General features: G+C 44.0%; 1 protein-coding gene across 3 annotated transcripts in view; it reads left to right on the top strand.

Moving 5' to 3' along the window:
* The first annotated feature begins 797 nt into the window (after positions 1–797).
* The window catches only part of chd4b (chromodomain helicase DNA binding protein 4b), a 25,155-nt gene continuing 8,288 nt past the window's right edge, over positions 798–17,664 (top strand). Inside the window, exons 1-28 of one of the 3 annotated variants that reach the window (XM_026183938.1) lie at positions 798–1,090; positions 1,398–1,620; positions 2,099–2,223; positions 3,445–3,699; positions 3,808–3,923; positions 4,046–4,145; positions 4,236–4,446; positions 4,540–4,661; positions 4,796–4,919; positions 5,079–5,251; positions 5,776–6,021; positions 6,193–6,396; positions 6,497–6,708; positions 9,027–9,158; positions 9,402–9,501; positions 9,619–9,810; positions 10,180–10,380; positions 10,975–11,112; positions 11,279–11,400; positions 11,510–11,683; positions 12,617–12,758; positions 12,843–13,092; positions 13,188–13,312; positions 13,405–13,497; positions 13,593–13,734; positions 14,883–15,052; positions 15,217–15,406; positions 17,221–17,307. In XM_026183938.1, the coding sequence (XP_026039723.1) occupies positions 1,557–1,620; positions 2,099–2,223; positions 3,445–3,699; positions 3,808–3,923; positions 4,046–4,145; positions 4,236–4,446; positions 4,540–4,661; positions 4,796–4,919; positions 5,079–5,251; positions 5,776–6,021; positions 6,193–6,396; positions 6,497–6,708; positions 9,027–9,158; positions 9,402–9,501; positions 9,619–9,810; positions 10,180–10,380; positions 10,975–11,112; positions 11,279–11,400; positions 11,510–11,683; positions 12,617–12,758; positions 12,843–13,092; positions 13,188–13,312; positions 13,405–13,497; positions 13,593–13,734; positions 14,883–15,052; positions 15,217–15,406; positions 17,221–17,307 (4,210 nt within the window). In that variant the 5' untranslated portion in view covers positions 798–1,090; positions 1,398–1,556. The remainder of the gene's footprint in view (positions 1,091–1,397; positions 1,621–2,098; positions 2,224–3,444; positions 3,700–3,807; positions 3,924–4,045; positions 4,146–4,235; positions 4,447–4,539; positions 4,662–4,795; positions 4,920–5,078; positions 5,252–5,775; positions 6,022–6,192; positions 6,397–6,496; positions 6,709–9,026; positions 9,159–9,401; positions 9,502–9,618; positions 9,811–10,179; positions 10,381–10,974; positions 11,113–11,278; positions 11,401–11,509; positions 11,684–12,616; positions 12,759–12,842; positions 13,093–13,187; positions 13,313–13,404; positions 13,498–13,592; positions 13,735–14,882; positions 15,053–15,216; positions 15,407–17,220; positions 17,308–17,664) is intronic. The other 2 variants (XM_026183937.1, XM_026183936.1) reach the window with 2 other exon arrangements.

The following is a 17,664-nucleotide window of genomic DNA, read 5'->3' as shown; positions in this document are numbered from 1 at the left end:
TATTCAGAGGGTGGAGGTGAGGATCTAGTGGGTGGGTGTTGATACACTTTAACAAAACTTCTCAAAAAGTTTTGTAAAAGTCACAAATTCAACTTAAGGAGGGAATATTTGTTTATTTTTTTTAATGAAGGAATTACTTTCTAACCCTTGCTGTGCTGGTACATAACTACTGGTTTGTGATGTGGATGGAGGAGATAATCCTGGAGGAACTGATGGCAGTCTTATCTGTCACTGGGGTGGCCCTGGGTACTCTCCACCTGTGTTGATACCACAGGAACAGGGGGCCCAGAGATCTGCAGCACTTCCTGCTCAGCAGGCCTGTTTGACCCGAACACAGTCGGCATGCTGCCTACCTGTATGGATCCAAAGGAAAGAGTGAAGGCTAAATGACTTCTTCTTGTAGTCCTGCTCACTACCAGGTGGATGCTCTGTGAGTATTATGGTCTGTCACCATTGGACTTGCGCTCCCCTGGAGACCCAGCTCAATAGTGTTTTTTTGTTCTCTTTCTTGTCTTTTTAGGAGTTGTATATTATGGGATGTATACTGCTACTGCTTGAGTATTATGGTCTGTCAGGGAGTGGGGGGGGGGTGTCACCATGACAACGGGGTTGCTAAGGGGGCTGGGACTGCCAGTGGAGAGGGGAAGGAGTGTGAGTGCATGCAGTGAGCATGGTGCGTGTGGAAGTGTGCGTGCGGGCGCGCGCGTGGTGGTGGAGGGGTGGGGGGTGGGGACAGGCTTGAGTATTATGGTCTGTCCGTTGCGAGGTAACTATGCAGAGTCCTGTGTGAGTGTGGGAGGGGGGGGAGATTATTATGGGATGTCTGCCCCCTTTGTGTGTTTGTGAGGATGTTAGCTAAGCGCTGCCTGTAAGGGCTGGGGAGAGAGCGAAGAGGGGGACGGAGCAGCGTGTTTTGGGGTCGTTGACGGCTCGTTTTTTGAATTTCCCTCATCACCCGTTTAGTCGGACTTAATGAATGAACCTTGCCACACAAACAGGCTGATTTGTGGCAATTCTCGCACCGACAGAGAGAGAGGAAGAGGGGAGGGGGGGAGAGCACACCTCGAGCCGGGACTACAAGCACACTACTGTAAGTTTCTAATGTTAGGAGATTGGCTTCGTAATGCTTCAACTTTGCTCTCATACAACGCTTTAACTCAACAGTCCGATTTCACGGTGTGCATTTGAAGTGACCACGGATGCCACGCTGAAGTTCATTGTAAAAATATACCTGGAAATCAACAGCCGATAAATGTCACAGATAATGAAGTTATCCAACTTGTTTGAGCAGGCAGGTGGACAATTAGATGCTGTGTAAATAATAGGAAACGGGCAAGGCTTAGCTACCCTCCGATGCCATTTATTGCTATTATTATTATATATATTTTTCTCTCCAGCACCCACCACCACCACCACTACCCCCTCCCTTCCTGGACACCCCCGGTTCATTCTCCACCAGTCCCACGTCATTTTCCCTCCTCCCTCGCCGACCGAGGAGCAAGGTTTAGGAGGGATTAATTCGACCAGCAAGAAATAAAATTAAAACGCAGGGGAAAATGTCGTGCAGCGAGGATGAGAGGGAAGACTTTGGGACCGCGGACGAGCACTCACTAATTCACGGTAAGCTCGCCTGTTATTTATTTATTTTTTTTAGCCTCCGAAGAAGAAGGTCCATCTCCGTAACTTGAGCTCGCCTTCAACGCGATGCTAATGTTAGCTTCAGCTAGCCGTGAGTAGTCTGCCCGGGCCGTCCGTCACTCGCCATGATAGATTAGTTAGCTAACTTGGCAAGCAAGTGTTTAGAGTTTCTCCTTTTCCTCTTCGGCCCCCTTCTTCTTTCGCGGGTCCCTCCGCGAGCGTGGGCGTGAGCTGTCAAAGTTTCAAACACAGAAAACGGACAAGTTTCAACCTGCGCTTTTGTGGCTTTCGCCTTGTGTGTGTCTGCGTGCGTGCACGGACGTGTGCCAGTCGTGCCAGTGCGCGGTCTCCTGTTTTCTCCGTTCGGCCTGCAGCGGTGGTGCTCCTGTCCGTGTGTGTGTGTGTGTGTGTGTGCGCGTGTGCATGCACTGTGTCTCTAATGAAAGCGTGTCGCCGGCAGATGAGGACGAGCCGGAGGATGCTGTGTCTGACGTAGAAGAGGTACCAAAGTCCAAGAAGAAGAAGAAAGCCAAGAAGAGCAGCCGAGAGAATAGGAGCAGCAAGCGGCAGAGACCGATCCGAGAGGTGAGTTGCACAAAGTTTAAGCCTGTGACTGAGGGAATCCTCTTTTCTTTTCATTTTTTTAAAGATTGTGACAGATTTGTCTCTGTAAACATTTCTGTCAGCACAACAGATGCTGTTCTGCTCTTGATTTTACTGCACATGCATAAAACAACCAAAAGTAATTCTTTCTGCGAAGTTGTGAAAAAACCTGCATGGATGTAGGGTGTATTTAATACAAAATAGTGTCGATTTTATTTGGAAAAAGTTGACAAGATTCAATAGGAAAGTGCAGCCTAGGTTTAAATAAAGTAGTAAAGTATAATCGCTTGGTAAAATGCAATATGGAAAACAAAATAGCTAAATAAGGCACTCAAAGAAAGGATTTAAGTTTTAATAGGAAAATTAATTAACATACAGGAGCTGAACAAGTAAAAATCTAAACAAAATCAACTTAACTATAGGTGGATGTGTTGCAAACAGTGATTTCATGAGATGGGAAACCAAGACCCAAATACCCTGAAATAAGGGTGTAGCACTTTTATTATAAATTTAAGCAGTTGTGGAGACAGAGTAAGAGAGGCAAGGCTGAAATGGTTAGGATAAGTGCAGAGGAGGGATAGTGAATGTATTGGGAAAAGGATGTTAAAGATGGAGATGGCAGGCAGGAGAAAAAGAGTAAGACCTCAGAGAAGATTCATGGATGCAGTAAAGGAGGGTTTGTTGTGACAGAGGAGGGTAATAGGGAGGGATAGGGTGAGATGGAGGCAGGTGATCCACTGTAGTGGCCCTTAAAGAGAGCAGCTGAACGAAGAAGAGGTCAAATCAATTAATGTATAATGAACCAATTACTAGCAAATGTATAATTTTCCATAGGCCAGGTCAGTGCATTTAAAACACATTGTCTACAATATATATTTAATTACCACTCACATAAAACGGGGAAAACAAATATTAAAATCAGGAAATATTTAGCATTTTTGCTGAAAAATAAATAAAAAGACCCGTTCTGTGTCAACTGAACAATAGATGAAGCAACTGACTGTTTTTGCTTCTTCTGAAATTAGTGATGAGTCATATGTTGACCATAGCAGCGCTGTGAATGACAGCCCAGTGTCTTTTCATTCCCCAAGCCTAATAGAGTGCCAGGACCTTTACAAGAAACAAGACAAAGAAAGATGTCATTTTAGCGTCTAATTTCTGTGTTATACATAAAACCCAGCAGTGTGGTTCTTTATCTTACAGGAGTTGCCAGTCAGCTCCCCAGAGCACCTGCTTGGAGTGGAGGCAGCAGAGAGGGATGCTGATGAGGGAGGTATGCGGTCAGAGAGTGAAGGAAGTGATTATGCACCAGGGAGGAAAAAGAAGAAACGGTCCAGCTCCGCCAAAGACAAGAAGAAGGGAGGTGCGGCGGCAGAGAAAGGAGGCTCGTCCAGCTCAAAGAGCAAACGTAAAGAACCAGAGCCAGAAGATGATGAGGACGATGACGATGATTGCCAGGTAGAGTTTAATTCAGGCCCTCATGCAGACTTTGTTTACTTACTGCAGGGCTGACGTGTGACATTAACCTTCCTCGTTGTCCTTTTCGACTCTCTCCTCCCACCTCAGCCGAAAAGCTCCACCCAGCTGCTGGAAGCCTGGGGTATGAAAGACATTGACCACGTCTTTACTCAGGAAGACTACAGCTCCCTCACCAACTACAAGGCCTTCAGTCAGTTTGTCAGGTGAAGACACCCTCATCATTATTAGGCTTTGACAGTAAAGTCTGCATCTACTCTGTGACTACAGATTTGTGCATAAATATTTATGTAACAGTATAAAAGTTTTGCCCACTTTGTGTTTTTAGGCCATTAATTGCAGCTAAGAACCCCAAAATTGCTGTGTCCAAGATGATGACTTTAATGATGGCCAAGTGGCGTGAATTCAGTACAAACAACCCTCTGAAGGTATTAAATATTGAGGCCTTTTGTTCTTCTGTTATACTATACACTTCTAGAGAGCAGAGGTTCTCACTGTGTGCTTTTGTGTCCCCGCAGGGTTGTGCCACTGCTAATGCAGCCCTGGCAGCTGCCAATGTGGCGACAGCTGTGGAGAACATGGTGGTGGCAGGGACAGAGAGCGGGGCAGATACCGCTCCTGCTACATTGACTCCACCTGTTTCAACTCCTGCTGCTGCTCCAGCGCCTACTGCACCCCCAGCAGCCCCAGCACCTCCTCTCCGCAAGGCCAAGACCAAAGAGGGCAAAGGTAAAATAGGACAGAGTTTATGACTTTATGAAGTGTATACAGAATTAAGATTTTGGCTGTTTTAAATAAATTTATATCTTCTCTTCTCTTGAGGTCCCAATGCTCGTAGGAGGTCGAAGCCCACATCTAAGCCTCCACCGAAACCAAAACCTAAGAAGGTGGCTCCACTCAAAATTAAACTTGGAGGCCTCAACAGCAAGAGGAAGCGCTCCTCTGTGAGTTATTAAAATTGGCACACAGTGACTTTATTTCTGCATATTTAATCACTGGGATCCAAATACTGATGATGTGATGAAATTAAACAAGGTACTCATATCAATCTTTTCCCTTCGCTTGTTGACTTCATTAGAGCGATGAGGACGAACCTGATGTTGACAGCGACTTTGATGATGGGAGCTTCTCAGTGTCAGATGGCTCCAGCCGCAGCAGTCGTCCTAAGAAGAAGCCCAAAAGTGCAAAGAAAAAGAAAAAAGGTTGGAAACATACTGAAATAAAAGTGTGATATTATATCAGCATTTCCATGAAGAAAAGAAATGTGTGTAATGTAGGTGGCTTGTTTAACAAGAGCAAAGTCAAGGCTGAAGTGAAGGCTGATACCTATTTTTTCCTGCTACTTTTCTGTCTTTTCTCAGTCGAGACAGAAGATGGTGACGGCTATGAGACAGACCACCAGGATTACTGTGAGGTGTGTCAGCAGGGAGGAGAGATCATTTTGTGTGACACCTGTCCGAGGGCTTATCACATGGTCTGTCTGGACCCTGACATGGAGAAGGCACCTGAGGGCAAGTGGAGCTGCCCGCACTGTGTGAGTACTGGAACCCTGAATCCTCTGAGAGATGTGCACGGCAGACTGTTAGAGCAAATGCGCCTGATTTTCAAAGTTTGAATCAGGAGGGCAAAAATTGCATGAAACATGGATGTTAAAATATTTTGTGTGGAAGTTGCACTGGCAGCAGGGTTGACTGTAGTGTTCTCCATTTCTCTTTGTCCCTTTCTCCCCCCACCCCAACAACCATTTTGCTCATGTTCCCGTCAATCCTCTCCTGCTCCCCACCACACATCTCACCCATCCTCCATTTCCTCTTCTCGGCCCTCCCCTGCCTGCCTCCCTCCCTTCCTCTGACTGCTCCACACGCACGCAATGCACACCACCCTCCCTCCCCACCCCTCGGCGCTCTTCAATCCCCCCCACGCATACACACACCCCTCCCTTTTTTTCTTTCACTTCGTTCCGCATACCTTCCCTGCCTGTCTGCCCTCACCCCCCAACCCCCCTTCCTCTTCCCCCGCGTGCACACCTCCTCCTTCTGTCTGTAATTCTGCCACCAGGAGAAGGAGGGAATCCAGTGGGAAGCCAGGGATGATCTGTCCGAGGCCGAAGGTGAGGACGATGACGACAGGAGGGATGAAGGGATGGAGGAGGAAGACGACCACCACATTGAGTTCTGCCGTGTGTGTAAGGACGGGGGAGAGCTGCTTTGCTGTGACACCTGCCCCTCCTCCTACCACATCCACTGCCTCAACCCTCCTCTCCCCGAGATCCCCAATGGAGAATGGATCTGCCCCCGCTGCAAGGTGAGCACTGAGCACTGGTGCATACGAGACTGCGCGTGCTCACGTGGGCGTGCATGTGGATTACAAATTCCAAGTTGCACTGGAGATAAAGAGCCTTTTCTCTTGATGTGCATAAGTTTACCTGCAGCATTTTAGATAACAATTTCCTCTGCCATCCACACTTTCTCACAGTGTCCACCGATGAAGGGAAAAGTGCAGAAGGTTTTAACATGGCGCTGGGGAGAAGCACCAGCCCCTATGCCCGTACCCCGGCCTGCTGATCTGCCTGCTGATGCTCCTGACCCACCACCTCTGGCAGGCCGTAGAGAGAGGGAGTTCTTTGTCAAGTGGTGCAACATGTCGTACTGGCACTGCTCCTGGGTGCAGGAGCTACAGGTACTACCATTGCATCCACCTGTAGATGAGAATGAGGTTTTATTTTTTCCTTTTTGTAACATACTCAGCACATGACACCCCCTTGTTTACTCTCGCCCAGTTGGAGCTGAACTGCCAAGTGATGTTCCGCAACTACCAAAGGAAGACTGACATGGATGAACCGCCGCCTGCTGACTTTGGAGGCGAGGGTGACGATGACAAAAGCACGAAGAGGAAGAACAAAGATCCACTCTTTGTCCACATGGAGGAGGAGTTTAGCCGCTATGGAGTTAAGATGGAGTGGCTGATGATCCACCGCGTCCTTAACCACAGGTAGGATACAAATGAAACAAGAACACTAAGCAGGTTTCGAAGCAAGAAACAATAAAAGTAAGTTAACAAAGTAAATACAGTTTGCTGAGTGGAGACCTCAAACTGAATTAGCATTGCTGTTTTAATGCATGCATATCATTTGTATTCTGTATGCTTTGTGTGTGTGGAGTGTCAGGAAGGAGTTCAGTTCAAAGTAAAACATTAATGTTTAATGAACATTATTCTATAAATACAGCATCACTGTGCACATAAGGTGAAGACGACAGCCGCTCTCGTGCTATACAGTGGGGCAAAAAAGTATTTAGTCAGCCACCGATTGTGCAAGTTCCCCCACTTAAAATGATGACAGAGGTCAGTAATTTGCACCAGAGGTACACTTCAACTGTGAGAGACAGAATGTGAAAAGGAAATCCATGAATCCACATGGTAGGATTTGTAAAGAATTTATTCGTAAATCAGGGTGGAAAATAAGTATTTGGTCACCTCAAACAAGGAAAATCTCTGGCTCTCACAGACCTGTAACGTCTTCTGTAAGAAGCTTTTCTGTCCCCCACTCGTTACCTGTATGAATGGCACCTGTTTGAACTCATCATCTGTATAAAAGACACCTGTCCACAGCCTCAAACAGTCAGACTCCAAACTCCACCATGGCCAAGACCAAAGAGCTTTCGAAGGACACCAGGAAAAGTATTGTAGACCTGCACCAGACTGGGAAGAGTGAATCTACAATAGGCAAGCAGCTTGGTGTGAAAAAATCAACTGTGGGAGCAACCATCAGAAAATGGAAGACATATAAGGCCACTGATAATCTCCCTCGATCTGGGGCTCCACGCAAGATCTCATCCCGTGGGGTCAAAATGATCATGAGAACGGTGAGCAAAGATCCCAGAACCACACGGGGGGACCTGGTGAATGACCTGCAGAGAGCTGGGACCAAAGTAACAAAGGTCACCATCAGTAACACACTACAACGGCAGGGAATCAAATCCCGCAGTGCCAGACGTGTTCCGCTGCTGAAGCCAGTGCATGTCCAGGCCCGTCTGAAGTTTGCCAGAGAGCACATGGATGATACAGCAGAGGATTGGGAGAATGTCATGTGGTCAGATGAAACCAAAGTAGAACTTTTTGGTATAAACTCAACTCGTCGTGTTTGGAGGAAGAAGAACACTGAGTTGCATCCCAAGAACACCATACCTACTGTGAAGCATGGGGGTGGAAACATCATGCTATGGGGCTGTTTTTCTGCCAAGGGGACAGGACGACTGATCCGTGTTAAGGACAGAATGAATGGGGCCATGTATCGTGAGATTTTGAGCCAAAACCTCCTTCCATCAGTGAGAACTTTGAAGATGAAACGAGGCTGGGTCTTCCAACATGACAATGATCCAAAACACACCGCCCGGGCAACAAAGGAGTGGCTCCGTAAGAAGCATTTGAAAGTCCTGGAGTGGCCTAGCCAGTCTCCAGACCTCAACCCCATAGAAAATCTGTGGCGGGAGTTGAAAGTCAGTGTTGCTCGGCGACAGCCCCAAAACATCACTGCTCTCGAGAAGATCTGCATGGAGGAATGGGCCAAAATACCAGCTACTGTGTGTGCAAACCTGGTAAAGACCTATAGTAAATGTTTGACCTCTGTTATTGCCAACAAAGGTTATGTTACAAAGTATTGAGTTGTATTTTTGTTATTGACCAAATACTTATTTTCCACCCTGATTTACGAATAAATTCTTTACAAATCCTACCATGTGAATTCATGGATTTTTTTTTCACATTCTGTCTCTCACAGTTGAAGTGTACCTCTGGTGCAAATTACTGACCTCTGTCATCATTTTAAGTGGGGGAACTTGCACAATCGGTGGCTGACTAAATACTTTTTTGCCCCACTGTATGTGCATGCATAACATGGACTCAGAGTAGAACACAATGCCTTTCTCATTTGTTTTTTCCTCATGCTGTGTACGGCCTTTGTCTACTTGTGATAACAAACCACAATGACAACACAGTGCACAGTGTCGATTCACAGTGCACAGTTGCTTATGCTTGTGCAGGAGTAATGCTGAATGTTTGTCACTAGGTGTTTGGTTGTTTCTTTGTGGTTATTTTGTCAATAAAGGGTTAGGGTGACAAAGTATCCAAGTTTGGAGTAGTAAGAGGAAATATAAGAGGAAGAGTGAATGAGAGGGATCGATTCCACATATTGAAGTATCTTGAAGCCAGTGTCTTATAATGTCACCTTGTAAAAGAAACACTTTAACAGAAGCATTTAGGTATACCATTTTATCACAACAGAATATCTTCTGTCTGTTTTATCCTGATAGTGTTGATAAAAAGAATAATGTGCATTACCTGATCAAGTGGAGAGATCTGCCATATGATCAGTCCACCTGGGAGAGTGAAGACATGGACATTCCAGAGTATGACCCCTACAAACAGACTTACTGGAATCACAGGTATGCAGTAGTGTACTAAGTGTCAGAAGCTGTTTGCTCAGGTTGTGCAAGGACTGTTGATATCTTAAAGTAGGGTAAGATCAAATAATTGTAAAATTAATTCTACTCCTTTTCTAGGACGTAAATTAGGTGCCATATAGAGATATTTGTGGCAGTTTGATGTCTTTTTTTTCCTGTTTACATTAAAAAACAGTGAATAAATTAGTCAGTCTTACCTTTTTTTTTTCCTACTCTGTGTATCAGAGAGTTGATGATGGGTGAGGAAGGCAGACCTGGCAAGAAGCTGAAAAAGACAGTCAAAGTGAAGAAGGCAGAGCGACCGCCTGCTAATCCAGTTGTAGATGTACGTGCACCAAAATACAACCTTTTTCTTAAATTGCTTTATTCTGATGGATTATTGATGACCGTGTAAAAGCTCGCTCCTCAGATCGGGTCAGCAATTTTATTTTTTCCTTTCCAGCCCACCATCAAGTTTGACCGTCAGCCTGACTATCTGGACAGCACAGGAGGAACTCTGCATCCCTACCAGCTGGAAGGTTTGAACTGGCTCAGGTTTTCTTGGGCTCAAGCCACTGACACAATCCTGGCTGACGAGATGGGTTTGGGCAAGACCGTTCAGACAGCTGTCTTCCTCTACTCATTGTACAAGGAGGTAAGGGGCTGTTTATTTTATAAATATGAATGCATTAAGCTTGTTTTAACAGTTAAAAGTACAACACAGTACCTGATAATATTTGATTTATAAGGCTAATGCTGTACTGTTTTATCTTTAGTAAGACTTGTATATGCTAACTGACGCTGTTTTGTCCAGTCTGCCCTCCCCTGTCAGTCAGTGTTAGTGGTTGGGGTTGCAGACATGTGACACACAGTAACTCTGCCCATTAAAGGGGATGAATTCCAAGTAAGGAGCTCGATCCTAAAGGCAGGGCAAGACAAATGCAGTTGTGTAATTTATCTGATATTAAATTATGAATCATCTTTGCATGTTAATGTATTCTAACTCTGTTCTCCATTGGTACAGGGTCACTCCAAAGGCCCCTTCCTTGTCAGCGCTCCTCTGTCCACCATCATTAACTGGGAGAGGGAGTTTGAGATGTGGGCTCCTGACATGTATGTGGTCACCTATATAGGGGATAAAGACAGCAGGGCTGTTATTAGAGAGAATGAGTTCTCCTTTGAGGGAAACGCCATCAGAGGAGGAAAAAAGGCGTCCAAGATGAAGGTAAGTAAAAAAAAACAAACTGCTATTTCAGAGTGTAGTGGCTTTGAAGTACAGTGGAACCCCGACTTATGAAATTAATTTGTTCCCGAGGGTCTTTCGTAAGTCGAAACTTTTCGTAAGTCGAAGCACCCATCACGCCTTTTGAGTGAACGATAGGTTAATTGCTAACTGCAACAACAATACATTGTTCAAGTGGAACAGCGAAGTGCAAGTACAAAAGCCAAGGGGGTTGTCACATGTCAAGTCAAGTCAAGTTTATTTATAGAGCACATTTAAAAACAACCAAGGCTGACCAAAGTGCTGTACAGTAAATACAGATAAAAATACAATAGAACACAATTTCGTAATAACACCTCGCTGATAAAAATAAAATAAAAATATATAAAACAAATAAATTAAACCTTTCTAAAAGCCAATGAAAAGAGGTGAGTTTTAATGATTCGGAAGGCATTGTGGGCATTGTAGGCATTCTGGGATCAGCCAGTCAGAGCCAGCTTTAGTTGCAGCACTTGCAGCTGTAATATTTGTAATCGTTTCCACTTATTTCCCAGTTTTGCAGCTTAACTAAAAAGCACTTTTTTCTGCATATTACAGAAAGACTCACCAGTCAAGTTCCATGTTCTGCTGACATCCTATGAATTGATCACCATTGACCAGGCTGTGCTGGGCTCCATTGAATGGGCATGTCTGGTTGTAGATGAGGCACACAGACTGAAGAACAACCAGTCCAAGGTAACAACAAAGGCTTTTTTTCTTTTCTTTTTCTTTTACAAAAACCAAAGTATGTTGGTGACCCTTCATCACTGGACACACAATGCTGGACATAACAGTTTAGTGGTGTAATTTTCTTGGCTCCAGTGCCCAGGTTTGTACTGTATGTTTTCTGTCTTTCTCTCAGTTCTTCAGAGTGTTGAACAACTACCCGCTGCAACACAAGCTGCTGCTTACAGGCACTCCACTTCAGAACAACCTGGAGGAGCTCTTCCATTTGCTGAACTTTTTAACCCCAGAGAGATTCAAGTCAGTACCTGCACACAGCGCAGGGCTACAGCAGATGTAGCTGTACTGCAGATACAGTGATGACATCCACTGTGATTCATGTGGCTTTTTAATTTTTTTTTTCATGCAGTAATCTCGAAGGGTTTCTGGAAGAGTTTGCGGACATCGCAAAAGAGGACCAGATCAAGAAGCTCCATGACATGCTGGGACCACACATGCTCAGGAGGCTGAAGGCTGATGTATTTAAACACATGCCTTCAAAGACCGAGCTCATTGTTCGAGTGGAGCTGAGCTCCATGCAAAAGTAAGCAATAAAAAATTTTGCAGTAGCTGCAAATATATGTTTGGAAAAATGAAAAAAGGAAGTTTTTCTTTCCCACTGTCGCCAAGTGCTTGCTCATAAAGGCTCATTGATTGTTGGAGTTTTCTCTGTATTGTTGTAGGGTCTTTACCTTACAATATAAAGCACCTTGAGGTGACAGTTGTTAATTTGGCAGTATATAAATAAAATTAAAATTAATTGAATTAAACATGCCATAGTTTCAAATAATGTGCCCAGAGTATGGCAGAGTTATACCTGTGAGCCTGAAGCTCAGACTTCAAACAGCTCAGACAGTTTTTCTGCTGTCGACAGTGAAAGGGGATATTCCTAATGTTGTGGTCAAAGAAAAGACAAAGCAAAGTTTCCCCTTGTGCTGGTCACAGATTCTGTCTGATGGTTTTGGAAACCCACAAATATTTGCTATGAGTTGGAGGAGAAGGAGTAAATGTAATAAATACTACTGATAGCTGCAATTAGATTGACAGTAACATGTATTCTTTGCAATGTGGAAACAATCCATAGTCTTTGCATAAAACCTTGTATGGAATTGTGCAACAGGCTTGGTTTTTGATTTGAACACATCATAAGATGGTCTCCTCTTAGGCACTAAGCTCAACTCGACATTCATAACTGTCTTCTGTTTGCAAGCGGCAGTCAGTCAGAAGGTGGTTCGGAGGGAAGCTTAAACTGTTTGTTTCATGTAGAGGTTAAAATGAGGGCTTGCAGCAATGCCCAGTATAAGATAGATGAATATTATTTTCAACTGTGAATAATACAAACTTCATATAGAACCATTTGCAGCAACATGAGCATAACATGTCACCCTTGAAGCTTTAATCCTGCTCATGTTTTCCTTTGTTTTATCTTTGCAGTCTATTTTTTCATGCTTCTTTTGCTTCTCTTTTTGTACTTCAGGAAATACTACAAGTTCATTTTAACACGTAACTTTGAGGCCCTGAACACTCGTGGAGGAGGAAATCAAGTATCTCTGCTCAATGTTGTGATGGACCTCAAAAAGTGCTGTAACCACCCCTACCTCTTTCCAGCAGCTGCCAATGTATGTTTTTTTATACATTTAGTTTAATTTAGTTTTTTCGTGTTTCTTTTAAACTTGTTTAAGACATCACTTCCTTAATTTCAGGAAGCGCCAAAACTTCCAAATGGCATGTATGAAGGCACTGCCCTGACCAAGTCTTCAGGGAAACTGATGCTGCTCCAGAAGATGATGAGACGGCTGAAAGAAGGAGGCCACAGGGTTTTGGTTTTCTCCCAGATGACTAAAATGCTCGACTTGCTAGAGGACTTCCTGGAGAACGAGGGTTACAAATATGAGAGGATTGATGGAGGAGTCACTGGCAACTTGAGACAGGAGGCCATTGATCGCTTTAATGGTGAGGCGTGTTTAGCTATTTGTCAGTTTTGCCTCTCAGGACAGCAGAGTTCATGTCTGTTTTTCTCATTTTAATTTTGCTCCTCTTTCCAACAGCTCCTGGTGCTCAGCAGTTTGCCTTCCTCCTCTCTACCAGAGCTGGTGGTTTGGGCATTAACCTCGCTTCTGCTGATACTGTTATTATCTATGACTCCGACTGGAATCCCCACAATGACATCCAGGTATGCAAACCACATGACTAACCTCACATCTGCGCCAGTGTGAGCGTTTATTTTGAGGGGTGATTATGCTGTGTTTCATGTGTGCTTCACAGGCCTTCAGCAGAGCTCATCGTATTGGCCAGAACAGGAAAGTGATGATTTATCGCTTTGTTACCAAAGCGTCTGTGGAGGAGAGGATAACACAGGTCTGTGAAAATTAACACCACTTTAGCAAATGTGTTGAATTGCAATGATCACATATTGACTGGTAGCTTGACCTCCACCTTCTTGCTTCCACCAGGTGGCAAAGAAGAAGATGATGCTCACCCACCTGGTGGTGCGACCCGGCCTCGGATCTAAGATGGGCTCCATGTCCAAGCAGGAGCTTGATGACATCCTCAAGTTTGGAACTGAAGAACTGTTTAAAGATGAAATTGGAGATGGTGAGTCAGTGTTGAGCCTCTGACAGATGGCGCGCGCACACACACACACACACACACACACACACACACACACACACACACACACACACACACACACTGTCCGCTTAGTTTGGTGAGTGGGGCTGATATTAATTTTAGCACTGGGAGCCTCTTTCTCTGTATGTCTGGTTAATCTATCCTATAGTTATGTTGTATCTGCAAAGCCATCTGAAAGCCTACAGAGTCACCTGATGTGATGTACCTGTTCAGTACTCCTGTGCATCTACAGCTATGTTTTCACTGCAGCTTTGAAATTGATCAGTGAGAGAATAACAATGAGCCCCTCAATAGGAATAATAATCATAGGATCGATAAAAGGACTAACAAATGTCAGCAAATTCCTGGAGGATTGCTGAAACTATCCGATTAGACGTAATGGGAATGTGCAAAGAAGTGGAAAAAGTTAAATATGTTTGCCCTTGAAAAAAAACCAGACACAACACAGAGCAAGGACTGAGGAGGGGAAAAAGTCACAGCATTTTATTTAGTTCTGCCGGCTGGCACCGCATATAAGAAGCCGAGACATGACCACAGGTAACTGTCACATAATACTCCACACACAAGCATATATACCAGCATCAATATTGGCCACTTGCGTAGGTTAAGTCATAGAATCTACAGAGATTCACCACAGAAATCTAAATTAGGCCATAGCGTCCACACTGCAGAATGTGGTTTATGCATTGCTCCAGTTGAGTGGTTATATGTCAGTTTACTCTTCAGCTCACAGCTGTTTCATTTTCTAGATCAAGATAGTGCAGAACTTTGCTGGTTTGCAGGTCTCTTATCTGTTATTTTCCACAGTACTTGTTTAAAACTTCCTGTCAGAGATGGGGGTGGGGAGTGGGGTTGACTGGCATATACAAAAAAATATGAATGACTAGTTTAAACAACTATCCCTGGTGCAGAGTAGTGAAAGCAGCAAAGTTTTATTGGTTAATTATCCAGTCGACTGGTTCTGCGCATCACTAGTTGCATTGTGTGTAAAAGCAAAGAGAAAGAGGTGGAATTATGACTTCTCCACTGGGATGCCAGAGATGTTTTGAGCATTAAATTCAAATTTCTCTTCCTCCTATCCTTCCTTCTTTTTCCACTTATTCTACTTTCAGGGGACAACAAGGAGGATGACAGCAGTGTGATCCACTACGATGATCAGGCAATTGACCGTTTGCTTGACAGGAACCAGGATGCCACAGACGACACTGAGCTCCAGAGCATGAACGAATACCTCAGCTCGTTCAAAGTGGCACAGTATGTGGTGAAAGATGAAGATGATGAGGTACAGTATTAGCATGGCTACAATGTGCGTATATGAGCATATCACTTTACCTATCGGGCTTTAGTTTTTTGTCATTTTTAGAGCATCTTTAGTAGTCAAACTCCAAGTCTACGCACGAACAAACAGTCTTTATGTGCACTGTATTAAAAAAAAATGTTTTAAAGGAGGAGGAGGTGGAAAGGGAGGTGATCAAGCAGGAGGAAAGTGTTGATCCAGACTACTGGGAGAAGCTGCTTCGGCACCACTACGAGCAACAGCAGGAGGATCTCGCCCGCAATTTGGGCAAAGGCAAAAGAACTCGAAAGCCAGTCAACTACAATGATGGCTCCCAGGAGGACCGAGGTATAAGACAGGGTACAGAACAATATATAATGCAACCTCTTCTTGTGCGTGTGTGGAGTGCAGTACCAGTGGTGGATTTGTGTTTGTGTGGTGTTGATGTGGTGGTAATATAGTAGCAGCGACAGTGAGATTATGGCATGAAGTTTTGTTTTAGTTTGTGCTCGGGTGTAGAAATGTGGTAGTTGATGTTATTTTTAAATGTTTAGACCAGTTTAAAATCGATTTTTTCAGAAGGATAAGGCCTCTCACTAAGCCAGAAATGTGTCGCCTTCCTTTAGGAGATACGTTCACACAAAATAGGCGGATAGACGGACTCACATTGTAGGTAGTTAAGGCCCCTTTTCTAGATGTAATTTGCTCGGACTAGAAAATGGCACAAAGGGAATATTATTGCAGTACAGCCGTTGGTTTAGCATTAAAACAGTAGGGGGCAGCAGCAGATTGGGCTGGATGCACAGGCAGAGCGTGCGATAGGGCACAGCAAACAACACAACAGCCATTTTCACTCATGTGCTGATAAACATTTCTTAGACGTCACTCAGCTGAGCTGTGTGTGATCGCCCATTAAGTGGAGATTAACCTGCCAGCTCCTGAGTGTAGTCTGTATGATGTCTGATTGCACAGACATGAGAAAATGCATCTGTCACGGACTGTTTGCTTTTTATTCTCCTCATCCATCCGACCAATTTAACCGCAGGGTCCTGGGAGTTGGACTGGAGCCTGTCCCAGCTCTCATAAGAAGAGAGATGGAGTGCAGTCTATCGAAGGGAGATTCTGCTCATAGGGTCAACTTTTTTCTGCAACCTTTATCATTAATTTCCTGTGTGGGGAAAAACAGGCCTCCACTGGTTTTGAACTGACCTCTTTTCTTTTTTTCTGAGTGTAAACGCAGTGTAGACATAGAGGGGGAAGGGGAGATCATGCACATGACTCAGGTCTGCAAAATCTTGATGTTATAGTTTTACATCTTGAAACTTGCAGAAAAACATGCAAACATTAATAAGAGGAGGAAATCAATTATCAGTTGCCTGTATTCCATTCATTCAGTGCTTATTTGCTCTCAAACATTATTCCATTCAGTGAACTCCATTGTCAGAGATCATATATGACAGACAGGGACATTATTAGCTGGAAACAACAAGCCATGGCAATTGTAATAAGTGCAGCTTTCAACAAGGTTCTGTTCAAATATGTTAAGTTTTAATATTAATTATATATATAAAAAAAGTCCATACTATTCATGTAGATTTTGGAGGTCCAGGAAAAGCAATAACATGAACGTGTATTAGGATTTGTTGATAAAATCACCAAAGCTACCGTCCTCTCCCGAACCCTTCTGCTTCACATTTTAAGACCTTATTTTGGGAGAGTGACAATTCTGAAGAAACAAACCTCAAACTGCAAAACACAGAAGCAGTTGAACTAGTTTTGTTTTAATGATCTGTTTTTTTTCCTGTCTCAGCCCCCAAATAAACCAAAAACCAAAGCTGTTAGAGCCACAGTAGGCTTTTCACTTGCATATAGCTGTGTAAACATTAACAACATCAGTGAAGGATCTTTTCTTTTTGTTTATTGCAGCAGTCAAAGCTAATCAGTGGCAGTAATCTAGTAGTTCAAATGCAGTTTTAACACGGTAACTCCCCCTACTGGTTGAACTCTTACTAACCTGTGATTAAACCTCTGAAAGGAGTTACTTTTATTGTGTACTCGTATGTGTACTTTTATCTCGTTGTTGATCAGTTAGATTCAGACCTGGTGGGGAAGAGTTTTGTCCTTTTTGGTATTTTCTCCTCGCTCATCTCATCATTTCTCTGTGGTCTCTTTAGACTGGCAGGAGGATCAGTCTGATAACCAGTCCGATTACTCGGTGGCCTCAGAGGAGGGCGATGAGGACTTTGATGAACGGACTGAAGGTAAGTTGGTTACAACCGTTGGAGATCTTTCACACTGGGACGTCTGTGCTCTGAGGAGTTTGGCATTAGTCATAAAGATGGAGTTGAGTGAAGTTATTGATCATAACAAGCTGACATGGAGGCGGAGGTTCCTGTTCAGATTATTAACCGATGATAAGAAGTCTTTCCACATCTGAGATACATAATTCACTAACATCCTTCCAACACCCCCGCAGATGTTTATTCAGATTCAGACGAGAGCTATGATATCCTCCTCGACAACCTCAACAACAACTGCCGAAAAAGGAAATGTGACTGCATCATCTGCGTTGAGCGTAGAGAGGCAAAGCAAGGCAGAAAGAAAAAGGAAAGGAAAAA

The sequence above is a fragment of the Astatotilapia calliptera genome, chromosome 11 (genome assembly GCF_900246225.1).
Source record: "Astatotilapia calliptera chromosome 11, fAstCal1.2, whole genome shotgun sequence".
Taxonomy (NCBI): domain Eukaryota; kingdom Metazoa; phylum Chordata; class Actinopteri; order Cichliformes; family Cichlidae; genus Astatotilapia; species Astatotilapia calliptera.
This window is presented reverse-complemented; position numbering and strand designations above follow the sequence as displayed.